The following is a 15,416-nucleotide window of genomic DNA, read 5'->3' as shown; positions in this document are numbered from 1 at the left end:
ATTATGAATAACATTTAAGAAAGTGCAAATATTTGAAGACATTTTGAACAAGCCAGGAATGTGTCATTGAACTAGGTTATCTGTGTTGCCTAAAAGTCCCTTATATATATACTAGAGGCCCGGTGCATGAAAATTCGTGAACTGGAGGGGGGGTGTCCCTCAGCCTGGCCTGCCCCCTCTCACAGTCTAGGAGCCCTCAGGGGCAGGAGGTGACCTGGAGATTAGGGGAAGGCAACGCCCCTATCACACCTCTGCTGCTGACACTGCTGGTAGCACAAGCCTTGACTGGCCCTGGTTACCTGAGCCTCGGGCGGCCCTGGGCGGCTGGGCAGCCGACATCTGAGGCTTGCCTGCACCTTGGGCCGGCCCTGGGCGGCTGAGAGGACTGTGGGACTCTGGAGGCAGGTGCGCGGAGCAGCTGGGCACCTGCTGCCCTGGCGGGGCTGAGGGGACTGCGCACCACCATCTTGTGGCTATGGGCACAGCCATCTCTGAGGGCGGGGCAGTCAATTAGCATATTCCCTCCTTATTGGCTGTGGGCGCTGCCATATTTGCGACAGCATGAGGGTCAATTAGCATATTCCCTCTTTATTAGATAGGATCAGCCTCAGTAGTACATATTTCAAATCAACACTGATTGTTTTAAAATTTCAAACACCACCACAAGTTTAAGAATTTTAAGTACATTTTATTAAGAATGTATCCCTTTGATAAGATTATGCTTCAGGAGGCTTTTAATGCCCTTGACATAAACTGTACACATTATACAAAAACAAGAAAACCACAACAACAAAAAAAAATCAAGGTGAGCAAAACCATTTAGGGACAAACCTTATTTAAATTATACACAACTCAATGAAATATTCTTACGGAAAATATATAAATACTTTTTCTTTCTATGTTACAGTTATACAATATAAATCATATTTCAATGTCTGTTCAGTGACCTACAAACACCAGAACCTCCAAATATGTAGCAGCGTATTACTAAATTAAAAAAAAGAAGAAAGTCATGTGGTCAGGGAGCATTAATCTGAGATTTTTTTTTTTCACAATCCCTTACCACTTTTCAAAACTAATTTACACCATTTGTTTTACAATGCAGCGTCAGAGTTTCTGACAGGCCAGTACTGGAACATTTTCCAACTATTACATATGAAAATTTTTTATCTCCCCCCACCTCTGCCCCAAAACTTTGCATTTTGTGCTAAATCAACCATTTTAGTGGCAAAATTACAAGGTATACTTTTTTGGCATAAATTATATTTTTAAAATTAAATATTTTATTTAAAAAATCAAACAAAATGTGCAATTTATGCATGCTGTGGCATAGCTATCCATCTACGTTACAGAAACACTCCAAAGGGGGGAAATCCACATTCTGTGTGCGTCATACAAACCTACCATGAATGAAAAATACCCTGGGCACCTGGGACTGAGAAAAAACAATAGTGCTCCTAGAAAGGTTTCAGATTTCCATGTCTTTTGAGAAACGTTGCTGTTGATTTCACTGGCATGCTTTCATCACGAAACTCTCAATGAAGGACTACTGGTAATAATGTATTTCCTGACTGGCAGACAAGGGAGACCTTTCCCAACTTACATTTTGGAAAATCTGAAATGTTCTTTTATTCCAACAGCTCTTCTTGTAAAACTCTGGCAATTAACTCTACCTTTTCTTTTCCCCCATGTTTTAATGGGCTGTGAATTTGAGATAAAACTGGAAGCATAGGACAAAGGGAAAACCTTACTTCCAAAGGACCCTTTTCCAAGGTAGTTTACACAGCTCATCTCACAAAATCAGCACCTCACTCTTACCATGCAAAAATAATTGCAGTTATAATTTGGATGACAATTTGGTTTTTATTGCTTAATCATCTGTGCTTAATGTGGGATCAAAGGCATCCTCTGAATGGAATGAAAATTTGTATATAAATAGCAGTAGACAAATCGAAATACGCACTGACACCCCATTGTAGAGCACTTTGCCATTGTAATATGCCCTGAAAAACTCAGCTTTAATTGTTTCAAGCTCTGGATAGAAGAGCTGAAAACTATTAAAGACACCATTTTAAAAGGACATGCACACATATTAGAGTAACTAGTATAGTAATGTCCATACTCACCTAAAAGAGCCTTTTTTAATGTCACTGTCTTACAGGATGTCCAAATGTTACCAATCTTCACTAAAAATTTTTTATTAGGAAGAAGAAACTTTCCCCCTCAAACCTATCTAAGCACAAACAGGAAATAAAAATGTAAGAAATTTTAGATCATATTTAATTACGAATACTAATTTCTAATTTCCTTATTATTTAGTATGTGAAGCTAAAATCTGTTCTTGAAAAAAATTCAATTAAAAATAATTTACTTTACAATTAGAAATTCAGTTTACAACCATCACAACTGTCCAAATTCCTCCAAATTATCAGTAATTACCAATAGTACAGATTTATATGGACTAAGATTAATCCTAAAATCTTGAAAAACTATAGTATTGACATTATTTTGGTATTTCTTAGTCTGGTACTATCTATCATTTATAGATGATTTTCTCAATTACTTCTATTACCACTGACCCCATTCCTAACCTGTTCTGCTATAATTTAATATTTTTAAACACCTAAGGTAATCACTTGGCACTGCATGTGAGCATTTTTCATCATTAATGTCTACTTTTATACAAACAAGTACTCAAAAAGAACGTATTAGACCTGTCAGTGAAACATGGATAAACCATGTAATATTACACATTTAAGTACATTTGTTCCTTAAATTACTGATAACCAAAAAGCTCTGAGTGTCTCCCCAAACTAAGTGCTATAGGCAAATATTAGGATGCATACATACAAGTCTTTCAAAGTAATAATAAAAAACAAACAAAACAGTTCCGACTAACAGTAATGAGACTTCATTTCAGGATGGACGAGTGAGGTGGGGCCCCGGGATGGGGATGTTGTGTGTGACAAAAAAGAATTACTGTTACCTTCTGAGGGGTTAAACCACAGATTTCATACTCTCTATTAATACTAACTGAGGTAGTGTTTAAAATGAATGTCTAAAATAGGTTAATCCCATTGTGAAGAAGATTACTATATTACTGCCTTTGGAGTTTTTAACCACTATCTGGTCTAGTATCTCTAACATTTGGTTCTCTGGAAAGCAGTTTAATCACCCAAGACCAAAGACCAAGGTGACAGGCAAATTATTGTCAACATTTAAATGAACATTTGTGTTAAGGATAAGTTAAAGTATAAAAAGGTGTGTTGTATCTTCAATTGATTTGAGAGGAAGTCTGAAAAACCCCTTTTTACCAGACGCAGCAGTCCAGCCCTTGTCTGCTTCACAGCATGTCACTTGCTACACAGTGCACATGGGAACAGTTCGTGAAGTGCAGTCAGAGGTGTTATAAAGTAAGATGAAATGTTTCATCCCAATGGGAACTTTCAGTGCCAGTTAATTAAAAAAAAAAAAAAAAAAAGTTCTCTGTGAGTTCTGCTTTCTGGTTCACAGGGTTCTTTACAGAGATCTCAGAGAACAAGCCCGTTGTAAAAAGGATCTGTGACATAAGAAAACATTAATCAATGTATTAGGACTATGTCAAAGCTGATGTGTGACTGTAAAAATGGTATACACAAATTAATTAAAAAAGGGTCCTAATTAGTCCAGCTGGAGTTTTTTTTCTATTTATATATAGACCTCAAAAAAAAAATCCTTGCATTTACAAGCATTCTAATGATGATTGGCCATGCTATTTTTATATACAAATTTGCATATATGTTTAATTTCTGTTAGACATATACAAATTAAACACACAAATAAACAAAACCTTGCCCTTGTCAACTTAATTTCACATTTGTGACCAAGGCAATTACTGTACTCATAAACTAACCAATCACTGTATTTAGTTTGTGCAAAACAAGAACACTGATATAAAAATTAAATTACTGCTGCTTTAAAATTTGGTACTTAAGGCTTTTCACTACAATTTTTAATCACAATAACAGTGTCATTAATAATTTTTAAAAGGAAATATGGCTTTTCTTTTCCCATGGAATGTGTAGTAAATTGTATGCAAACTTAACTTTTCCTTAAAGTATCATTTAATGCTCTCTTTTGCTTTAGGTCTGCATAAATAGTGCTTATTCAAGTTCCTGTTTAAAATGGTAATATGGGAAGAGGATGAAAACGGCAGTCCACTGAACACATATATATGCACTCTAGAAGTGGGAAACGGCTGAACTGTAAAATGATTTTCTGATTTTAATCAGGAACTGTAGTGAAAAACCTTAAATTGGTTCAAATAGCCTATAACAACAACACCTTGGAACAAAACTGAAGAGGAGGAAAACAAATAAAAAACTTTATGAAAATCTAATAACATAAAAATAAGTTACAAGTCCCGGTCGCTGAGGCTCTCCTTTCGCTCTGAGGTTACAAAGCTCTGAAGTAGTGTTACGGACACTAGGAAAAGTTCCCTCTCATACCAGCAGTTACCGCACAAACCACTGTGGTGACGGATGAGGCCTCGGAGTCACTGACTCCTGGTTTCCATAATTTAGTTAACAAACAAGGCATATTTTTATTTGCCCTAAAAAAGGACTCAGAAATAACTGTGTGAAGGGTGCCTCTGTGTATCCTATTATTGTTCCACTGTTGTTACGCATGTATAATGAAAAAATAGAAAACCTATGTAGGTATTCAGTGCTTGGCTCTTGCATACAATGGTAACTAAAACTTTTAAAACTGTGGTAATGCAAAATGAACCCCCAAGGGGCTCCAGGGGAGAGAGGAAGATGTTTGCTTAGGGAAGTCGGCAGTTCCACTGCTCGTGCGCCCCAACTGCTGGCACAGTGCACAGAAGACGCTCCTGTCCCTGCCGCCCCGTTCGCGGCGTTGTCAGCAACGGTGATGTGAATGTGTGACTCGCATCTGCCTATGTACATCCTAAACATGAGGTCAGGACTCTGCCGATGGATCAACTACAGGTTGCTTTGGTGGTACTGCCAACACAGCCTCTGCTTCTTCATGCATCTAGGGAAGAAGTGGTCCAATTTAATGACTTTCTGTATATCCACAGACATCCTCTCTCTTTTAAACACAATTACTTTTCAAAGATAAGTACAAATTCTACTTACTTGTGAAAACTGTACATCTTGAAATAATTCTTGTATGAATCTCCGGCATTGAAGTCTAAACGTGCAGTGTGCCAGCAAATGGGAAACCTCTGAGTAAAGGCAGATGTCGTCAAATGTCTGTGGATACTTCTCTTTAATTCTGTAACGAAAGGCAAGGCTATGGGAGAAAACTATAACCACAACTACTTTTGCCCCAGAGTATCTCTGTTCAAATATTCTTTCTCCAGATACTGATTAGATGGCATATCTGGGTGATGGCATATGAATATAAAATATTCCTACTTCACACTTAAATGAGATAACTTACATTTTGAGTTATCTCTTAAAATAATCAAAACCCGAATGTTTAGAAATACTCTTTTTCACTGGCATGAGAAATTGCAGAATTTATCAGTCTAGGATGACTCAAATATTTTCAAAATTAATGTTTTAAAATAGAAATTTTTTTTTTAAGTTAGACTGAAGTTATTGATGCCCTTGACTGAGCTATCTGTATCTTTCAACCTTTAAACAGTGGCTTTTGAGGACAGCACCTGAGACTCAGTGGTGGGGTGGACCAGGCAGACACAGCTCAGGGCCACGACTCTAGAGCCCAGGCCAGTCTGCAGTGGGCCCCTGGCAGCTGCGTTACTGCTGTGTTTAAAGCCTCCAAGGAGACCCTGCGGTGTTTCTCTTCTGAGGACCACTGTTTTAAATCGTACAAACCCAAAATGGTGAATATACAGTCTTTGAATATCATGTTGCTGTGATTTAGAAAAACAACAAAAATTCTGCAACTTTTATTGAGAAAAAGAAGGAAAAGTAGGGGAAAATTAACCCAAGAAAATATCACTTTTATGTAGGCCAGCGTTTTTCATGCCTGGGATGAGGAAAAAAACAAAAAAACTTTTTGGGCTCATGATTCCTTTACTTTCTTAAAAATTATCAAAGACCCCCCAAAAGTTTATTTTGTGTGTGGGCTATGGCCATAAATAATTACCATGTTAGAAATTAAAATAAAGAAACTTTCAAAATATTTATTAATTCATTAAAGAAATAAACCCATTACATGTTAACATAAATATATTTTAATAAAAAAAAATAAGTAGACTTTCCAAAACTAGCAAAGAAAGAGTAGCATTATTTTACATTTCCACGGATCTCTCTAAAGTCTGGCTGAAAGAAGGCAGCTGGGTTCACACACTGCTTCTGCTTCAGTCTGTTATCACATGTCATTTGGGTGAAGAACATGGAGAAAATCTGCCTCACACAGATACCCATGCTGAGAACTACTGATATAAGCTACCTTTTGAAGTATTTCAAGTATCTTTTTCACAATAAAAATCAGAACAAAAAAAGAATACTCAGACTTGGTATTAACTTACGTTAAAAGCCCAGTTTCATGACATTTAGTTGAAACTGAACTACTCAAGTTAATGACTAATCTTAGGACTTCTTTGCGAAGGAGTATACGGCACATTGGTGTATCATCTGGAATTGTTTTAACACCTGAAAAGAAGATTAAAATATTTTATCTATATCACAATAGAAAATGTTGTAAGTAATGAAATCTGTTGTTAAACTTTACCTAAAGATTTAAAACTGAGATAAACTGCACATACTCTGATCATTTGGGAACGAAATTATTTCTAATGAAAGGTGACAACTAAGAGGGTACATATATGTGCTAATATAGGTAAGTGCAATAGGTGGCTAAACAGGCCTCACTAAAACGGATGTCATAGTTCTGAGACAACTTTAACATTATTTAGGGACAACAACAAACTTAGTTTTATTAACAATGCTGGCATTTGAATCTAACAACTTACCTAGCAGCAATTCTGTGCTTTTGGTGCTGCTGGCTGAGCCTTCTTGAGACACGCCATCACTACATCCAGAAATCCCTGAGAATTTAGAGGGAACCACTTCTAAAGGATTATGGAGAGTCTGCTCGCACCAATCAGAATATGGAATGTCTTGAAGATCTGAAGAGAAAGATCAGTTATTTCTATTAAAGTGTCACAATGGTTTAATTCCTGTGCTTGCATTGTATACCACAGAGGAGATGCTTCCTTGTAATTTCTGTCCAGTTTCCAACAATTATGTTTCATAATGAAGATTTTCAAAGTAGACTACTCAGATAATGAAATTTGTTAAATTCTCAAGAAATATATACATACAATTTTATTTAAAAATTCAAATAAAGATATCCTAATATATAAAGAGCCAGGGTCCGTCACAACCGAAATGACTGGACGGATGACCGAACACCAGGCTAGGGTCCTAGCCGGTGCGGCGGCAGTCAGTCCTGGGTCCCGGCCGCCCACGGTGGGAGTCAGTCCTGGGTCCTGGCTGCCCACGGCACGGCGGTGGGAGGGAGCTGTGGGAACGGAGCCATGTTGCCATCGAACTGGCTTCTTGGTCCCTACCCCCGGCTCGCAGGCTCCAGGAACTGGAGCCATGCTGCGATCGGAATGGCCTCTTGGTCCCTCCCCACCGGCCTGCACGCCTGGGGAACCAGAGCCATGCTGTGATGGGACTGGACTCTACCCGAGGGGTCCCGGATTGTGAGAGTGTGCAGGCTGGGCTGAGAGACCGCCTCCCCCCCGCGAGTGCACGAATTTTAGCATAAAAAGAACCTTATCTACCCATCTCCCATCCCTCCCAATCCCAAACTAAGTATCACTCTTCACAGAAAAATACGGTTAAAAGTCTGTATGTAATTTCAGATCTTGTGCTACTATAAATTAATCTTTCTTGCTTCTTTGGGTGTAAAGTGGAATTATACTATGGGTATTGTTCTATAACTTCCTTCTTGCCCCCCATTTAATAATTACCATTGAAAGAACCATACTTCCCTGGCTTATCACTACTATAACTGAACTATCAGAACTTATGAGAGTAGAGAGGAAGGAGTGTCATTATCTAGCTCAGATAAAACACTACTGACACTTAGGATGGGGTGGACTTACTAAATGGACAGCGTGCTTGTGTATAAACGTGCATGTGTGTAAGAGAGGGAAGGGCAAGAAGAAACAGCAGGGAAATGCTAAAAAGGGGCACAATTTGTTCAAAACTTCATGTCAGTCAGTAAGAGTATGTCAACTGTAAGAGAAGAGAATGGTGAAAAAGACACTAATGAGGCCACACAGAGAGTCTTGTGTGCTGGGCATGAAGAGACAGTGAAGAACTTTCAAGAAATTAATCCCAAGGAACAGTTTAAAAGTAAACTAGAAGGGGCCAAAATTGGAGACTGAAACACCACTCCAACAGGGAGGTGCTGAGTGACTGAACTAAGGCTGAGGGCGTGAGAATGCAGTGTGAGGGATGCTGGATAGGGCTGGGGATGACCTAAGTGTGACTGGAGCAGATTCAAATTCATGGATTCATCCAGAAGGACATAATCACTCACCTGAATGACTACATATTGCACTTAGTTGGTTACTGGGTTGAAAACCCAGAATTTGAACACAGACACAATACAGGCAGTTATCATCTGTATGCTCTTGTAGCCCAGTGTCTTCTGTGCTCTCTAAGAACAGAGAAGCATCTGAATGGATTGAATTCATTATTTCCGTAAGACTCATCTGCTGCCTCAGCAAGTGGAAGGAGTTTTTTACCAGACCTCCAGTGCCAGATGGAAGACCTGTGCAGAAGTAAACAAAACACTGGTAAAGACAGCATCAATGATCCTTCCTTCAAGTGCCTTCACCTAAGTGACAGTTTACAGGAGGTAAGCTAGGGAAGAAAACCAGAACACTTCTTACCACTCAAAACCGGGAAAAGAATAATTTGCTATAACTAGGAAACTAATGTAAAGTCAGCAGATATGTTTCTATTACTTTAATATGAGGCTTTAGGTACAAAATGGAAAATAGATTGTACAATTAAGACATCGTTTCAATTATCCTCAGTATTTTCATAAAGAAAAGTAATAATTCTGAGTCTAAAGTGGTACTTCTTTAAAATCAATAATCAAAATTATAAAGCCTTAAACCTATGGCTGATATGCATATATTTATTAAAATATGACAGGCCATACCAAAGAGATCATGCAATATATAAGTACATTTTTATCTCTCTCTATCCTTTGTCCAAATGGCTATTTCTTAGACCTATGAGGATTAGTGTTACAAATTTTTCATGTATTATTTTTTAAAAACAGAAATAACTGACCTAGTTTTTAATCTTCTTAGAGGCTGGGTACTTAATTGGAAAAACATTTTCTTACGTCCATTACACACAAAAAAATGTGGTTTAATTTTAAATGGACTCAAACAATTACTTTGGTATAAATGGTCCAAAAGTAAGTATACATGAATTTGTAGTCATCCTACCGAAAACAACATTGTTTTAAATTTTTTTTTCTTTTTCTTTTTAATAGAAAGAGAAGTCTCATGAGAAAAAAACCATGAATTACCTCCTGCTTCATGAACAAACACTCTTGCACCTCGATCATCAATTGGAGGTATGGTTTTAGTCTGAAAATAGGGAATATCCTTTACCTAAACCAGATATAAATCATTATAAGTCCAGCTATAACAACAAGTCCACTTTATGAATAGTAGCAAAACCAAATGAAATGCACTTTAAATGGAATTACTATAGCACATGAACCTATAACAAAAAGTTCAGTGAACTAAAATTACCAAAACTTGAGAAAATAACAAATAACTCTTAAGGTTCTTATCTAGTCTTGGTGATTTAAATGGATATCAAAATAATTATTTTAGAATTTATCCAAAATGTCTTTAGACATCTAAGCAAATGTGTATTTTTTTAAAAGTATTTTTACTGATTGCAGAGAAGGAGAGAGAAACTTCAATGATGTGAGAGAATCACTGATCCGCTGCCTCCTGGATGCCCCCTACTGGGGATCGAGCCTCAACCTGGGCATGTGCCCTGACTGGGAATTGAAACATGACCTCCTGGTTCATAGCTCGATGCTCAACCACTGAATCACACTGGCCGGGCCAAATGTGTATTATTTAGTTCTATCTACCATCTAGGTACTGCGAGTATCTCATGGGATACAGGCCACCTTAAATGACTAGTCACAACATGTGCTGTCCTGTGTGAGAAAAATAGGATCAAGGGTTAAAAAACAAGGAATACATTGTGTACCTCATACTTACACAATATTACATGTCAGTTATATCTCAATTTTTAAAAAGCTAACAGGAACAAATCAAATGTGACTAAAAGGCAAGGCTAGAAATTCACTAAATTTCTACAAAGAATCCTAATATATAAAAACCCAGGGTCCATAACGTCCAAAACGATCGAAGGCTCAACTGACCGCAAGTCAGTGCTGGGTTGCTGTGGCGACCCAGTACCGACTGCCTCGGCTGTAGGAGCCCGGACCTAGCACTGACTGCTGAGGGGGCTGCGGATCAGCATTTGCCTCTCTCTTTCGCTCTGGGCCTGGCCAGCAGCCGTGCCTCTCTTTCTCTCAGGCCTCCGCTGGGGCTGCTGATCAGCCCCGCCTCTCTGATCAGGCCCGTTGATAGGACCGGAGATGCTGATTAGCATAGACACGGACCAATCAGAACCAAATCTGGGTGAAGTGTGAGGAGCCAATGGCTGCCAGGAGGTGGAGCTTTTGACTCTGACTAGCATAGAAACCGACCAATCAGAACCTAATCTGGTTGAACTGCGAAGGCAGAACCTAAGGTGGGGGCTGAGGAGGAGTTTTAAGGACAACAGCTGTGGTGTAAGGTGTAAGAAAGTGATTCAATTTTTTAATGACCGATTTGGCAGTATAGTGCATATGGCTATCAGTCCAGATATAGGGATTATGTATTTTTGTCTGCCAAGAGCATCTCCTCCTGATGAAAAAGGCTCCCCCCGCCCCCATTTAAACAATCCTATCCTATATGATCTATACTACTAAAAGAATAATATGCTAATTAGATTGGGTCAACCGGCATCTTCTGGACATCCGACTTCCTTCTGGACAAAGCCATGGTGGTGGGGGCCAAGGCAGAGGCCGTTAGGGGTGATCAGGCTGGCAGGGAAGGGCAGTTAGGGGCAAGCAAGCAGGCAGGCAGGCAGGGAGAGGCAGTTAGGGGCAATCAGGCAGGCAGCAGGCAGGTGAGCGGTTAGGAGCCAACGGTCCCAGATTGCAAGAGGACACAGGCCAAGCTGAGGGACTTCCCCCACACCCCCCCCGCACGAATTTCGTGCATTGGGCCTCTAGTATACTGATAAAGAAAATGAACACGATGCCAATTTATCATTAAGGGATCAGAAGGGAGGGTAGTGTTCTAGGGACTTGGAGGTACTAAATAAGAATATGTAACAGGTGAGAAAGGTGAAATGATTTTCATAAAATTCCTTTCAACTGCTTTAAAAATCACTTTCTCCAAATTAGTATTCACTTTATAATTTCTAGCAAGCAGGAAACCAACTCATAAGAAAACAAGAGGATTTGGGATACCTGGAATATATCGTTGATGTCTACAGGAAGAGCAAGACCAATATAGTCATCTGAGCTCCCATACGTTGCACTGGACACCATGGACCTCACTGAGGAGGATCGCTGCAGGGTATTTTGGTTAATAGGACTCAATAAATCTTCTTTATCTAACGAAGCATAACTTAAAGCTTTCATGAACCTATAATACCATAAAAATCACTTGCATTAGTGTTCTGATTTATAATATTAGCCTTTAGAAAATTTAATTTATTTTCATATATTCACAAAAAATAAGTAGCTAATAGCTAGTCAAATACTAAACAGGGCCATGTTATTTACTGAGAACATATAAACACTTGAAAATATTTAGATGTTATAAATTGATAGGAAAAAGGTTATCAGTAATGTTGACTGTTACCAAAAACAATGTTATGGTCCTCCAGATATAACTTTCTTTAATATTATTTTTATGAAAATAATAATAATTTATCTTTTTTTGAATGGTAATTATTTCAATGCTTTATCAACATAAAATTCATGTAGCACAGCAGACACAAAATAGCAAAAATGGTATCATTTGTAATTACAAGATAGCCTTATATAAAATATTTCCTCAATATAGTCCTTACAAGTTATGCACCTTTCTCAGACAGATTCTTATTCATGCAATAGACATGCTAAAATATTTACTAGGGATCTGCTTTTTATATACAAGGAACTACTCAAGGTTCCACAGTAGATGCATATTGATATTTGGAAACCCAAGTCATTTAAAGTTAATAATGTAGTCCGGCCAGTGTTGCTCAGTGGTTGAGCATCGACCCATGAACCAAGAGGTCACTGCTCAGGGCACATGCCTGGGTTGTGGGCTCAATCTCCAGTAGGGGGTGAGCAGGAAGCAGCTGATCAATGATGTTTCTATCTCTCTATCCCTCTCTCTCTAAAAATCAATAAAAACATGTTAAAAAGATAAAGTGCAATAATGTAGCCTGGTATTAAAACAAAGAATTACTTATAAAGCACACAAAATAAATGCTTCATAAACAGTAGCTATTAGAACCAGCAATAGTGCCCGGGCCAGTGTAGCTCAGTTGGTTGGAACATCGTCCGTGCACCAGTCCGGGCACATACCCAAGATGGGGGTTCAATCCTTGGTCAGGGCACATATGGGAGGCAGCCCATCCATGTTTCTCTCTTACATCGATGTTTCTCTCTCTCTTTCCCCTCTCCTTCCTGTCCTCTTTCTCTCTGGAATCAATGAAATATATATCCTCAGGTAAGGTTTAAAAAAATTAATAAGTAAAATAAATAGTTATCATAGCTAAAACCACTCTTAATTTGTACTAATCTCCAACTAAAAACCACCCATAATTAAAATTTATGTATTCAAAAAATAGGTGAGTGGTTTTTAAATTGTACTGTTATATCTCTCTAACTACATAAAACTTAAGGTCTACTGGAGTGGGCAGAAAAGGATTACTCGCTTTTTCAATCTCTAGTTCAACCAGAGTAGTTCCATTTAATCTATTCCACATATTATTGGGTTTTCATAGAAATGTTTTTGTGAAGAAAGCAACATTTAAAAATCTTAAAACTTACGATCTAGCCCTAGCTGATTTGGCTCAGTGGATAGAGCATCAGTCTGCGGACTGAAGGGTCCCAGGTTCGATTCTGGTCAAGGGCACATGCCCGGGTTGTGGGCTCGATCCCCATTGGGGGGTGTGCAGGAGGCAGCTGATCAATGATTCTCCCTCATCATTGATATTTCTATCTCTCTCTCCCTCTCTAAAACAAACAAACAAACAAACAAAAAACTCACAACAAAAACTTACTATCTAGTCCAGTCTCCAGTAGAGGAGGCACATGAAGTGGAGATATAGAAAAATTCATGAACTTTACTACAGAGATTTATGACGGTGAGTGACTGACTGAGAGGTTTGCCTGGCTTTGTTCTAGATTGCTGAGGTCTGCAGAGCTATTGAATTCCAGGCATAAGAGACATTATAGCAGGATTTGTAGAACTCTGTCCAAGTTCATTCACTCAGTGACACGACTAAAACTCAGGATTAAAGATTCCCACTTCAGTGTTGTTCCTACCATGCTCCAAGGCACGACCTGAGTGAGATATGATTTTAAGTTTGCTGGATTCATGCTATCCATTATACCACAGGTATCAGTATGCCTACTCTTCTACTTTTTTAAGAAAATGAACAAAGGAAAAATGTTCTCAGCCTGGATCCCAAGCCATTATTTTAAAGTAAATTTATAGTTATCATCACTGTTTTCATTGTCTCTGAATTAACCAAATAGGAAGACTAATACCAACACGATTTTTTTCCTCCATGGAACCCGGTACAAAGTAAATTCTCAATACAGTTTGAAGTATAAATGAAATACTTGATGAACATGAGCTCTGTTATGCCTTCATGCCTTTACATAAGCTGTTCCTGTTTCTCTTGACTGCTTATTCTCATTTTTATTATCTCTCTCCCAAGAAATATCTTCTCTCACCTATTCATTCTTTATAATGCCAATGATTTGGCATTTTACTCTAGGAAATTTCCAAATCTTCTTCTCCTGTTCTAACAGAGAATCCTATCTAAAAAGAGGGAATATGCAAATTGACCGTCATGCTGTCACAAAGATGACAGCGCCCATGGCCACAAGATGGCGGCGCCCAGTCCCCTCAGCCCTGCTGGAGTCCCCCAGTCCTTTCAGTCCCGCTGACGGGGGGGAGGGTGGCAGGCGCGTGGTGCGGCCGGACCTGCCTTCAGCCCCCCAGCCGCCCAGGGCCGGCCCGAGGCACAGACAAGCCTTGGATGGCGGCTGCCCAGCCGCCCAGGGTTGCCCGAGGCTCAGGTAACCAGGGCCGGCTGGCCGAGGCTTGTGCTGCCGGCAGTGGCAGCGGCAGAGGTGTGATGGGGGCGTCACCTCCCGCCCCTGAGGGCTCCCGGACTGAGAGAGAGGGCAGGCTGGGCTGAGGGACCCCCGCTTCAGTGCATGAGTTTTCATGCACTGGGCCTCTAGTATAGGAAATAAGATGCTAAGAACCCAGAGTGGTTAGAGAATAAGCAACTTGGGATAAATGTCTTTCTGGTTTATTCTTTTGAATATTTAAGCACAACTTTTTATCTATGCTTTATTCAACTTGGATAGAAATGCCTGCTTCAGTAAGATACAATGAACCTAACAGGCCAGTTCAGAGTTAACAGCACTCGCGTCACTGCTGAGCTGTAAGATGGTGGTACTCCTACTGCTCATTTCGGGGTGCTGTGTTCCTTACTGCCCCTGGCTGAATGCTACCAGGCTGCTGTGGTCTTTGAGTTTTCAAATATTTTCTGGTAGGAAGTATTAAAGTTTCCTCCTCTGCTACCAATTTTATCAGCTGACCTTTCCTGTTACAATAGAAACTTCTAACAGCTGCTTCTATGGGCCTGAAAACCAGACATACGGGCTGTTGGAATAAATATTAACAAACTTTGAATGCAGGTTAGAGGCACCTCCTTTGAATAAAATTCATGAACTTTTACTGCTTAGGTTTATACTGGTGAGCTGTTGAGAGGTTTTCTGGCTCTGTTCTGAATTGATGAGGTTGCCAAAGCCCGTGTGTTCCAGGTAAATGAGCCATTACTGCATAATTTATGAAATTCTACAAGATATATAATTATGTGCTATCAGGAACTCCATCTACTAAATGTGTTAGCATTACTGAAACAAAACTGCTTAATAACAACTTCTTAATGTGATTAATATTTTGATTATATAAGAACCAAAAGGATTACATTAAAAAATGATTACCAATGATGATGATGATGACAGTTAACTTTTATTGACTATTTAATATATGCCAGGCACTGTTCTTAGTACTTAACAAATACTAA

The 15,416-nt window shown here is 39.1% G+C and overlaps 1 protein-coding gene across 3 annotated transcripts in view; it reads right to left on the bottom strand.

Moving 5' to 3' along the window:
* Nucleotides 1–667: 667 nt before the first annotated feature.
* The window catches only part of RICTOR (RPTOR independent companion of MTOR complex 2), a 94,771-nt gene continuing 80,022 nt past the window's right edge, over nt 668–15,416 (bottom strand). For all 3 annotated transcript variants that reach the window (XM_079790668.1, XM_079790669.1, XM_079790670.1), the window contains 7 exons: nt 11,557–11,734; nt 9,538–9,622; nt 8,530–8,763; nt 6,947–7,102; nt 6,503–6,626; nt 5,139–5,277; nt 668–5,034 (listed from right to left, as the gene is read on the bottom strand). In XM_079790668.1, the coding sequence (XP_079646794.1) occupies nt 4,960–5,034; nt 5,139–5,277; nt 6,503–6,626; nt 6,947–7,102; nt 8,530–8,763; nt 9,538–9,622; nt 11,557–11,734 (991 nt within the window). In that variant the 3' untranslated portion in view covers nt 668–4,959. The remainder of the gene's footprint in view (nt 5,035–5,138; nt 5,278–6,502; nt 6,627–6,946; nt 7,103–8,529; nt 8,764–9,537; nt 9,623–11,556; nt 11,735–15,416) is intronic.

The sequence above is a fragment of the Cnephaeus nilssonii genome (genome assembly GCF_951640355.1).
Source record: "Cnephaeus nilssonii genome assembly, chromosome: 2".
Classification (NCBI taxonomy): domain Eukaryota; kingdom Metazoa; phylum Chordata; class Mammalia; order Chiroptera; family Vespertilionidae; genus Cnephaeus; species Cnephaeus nilssonii.
The sequence above is the reverse complement of the archived record's forward strand: the minus strand, read 5'-3'. Positions and strand labels throughout refer to the sequence as shown.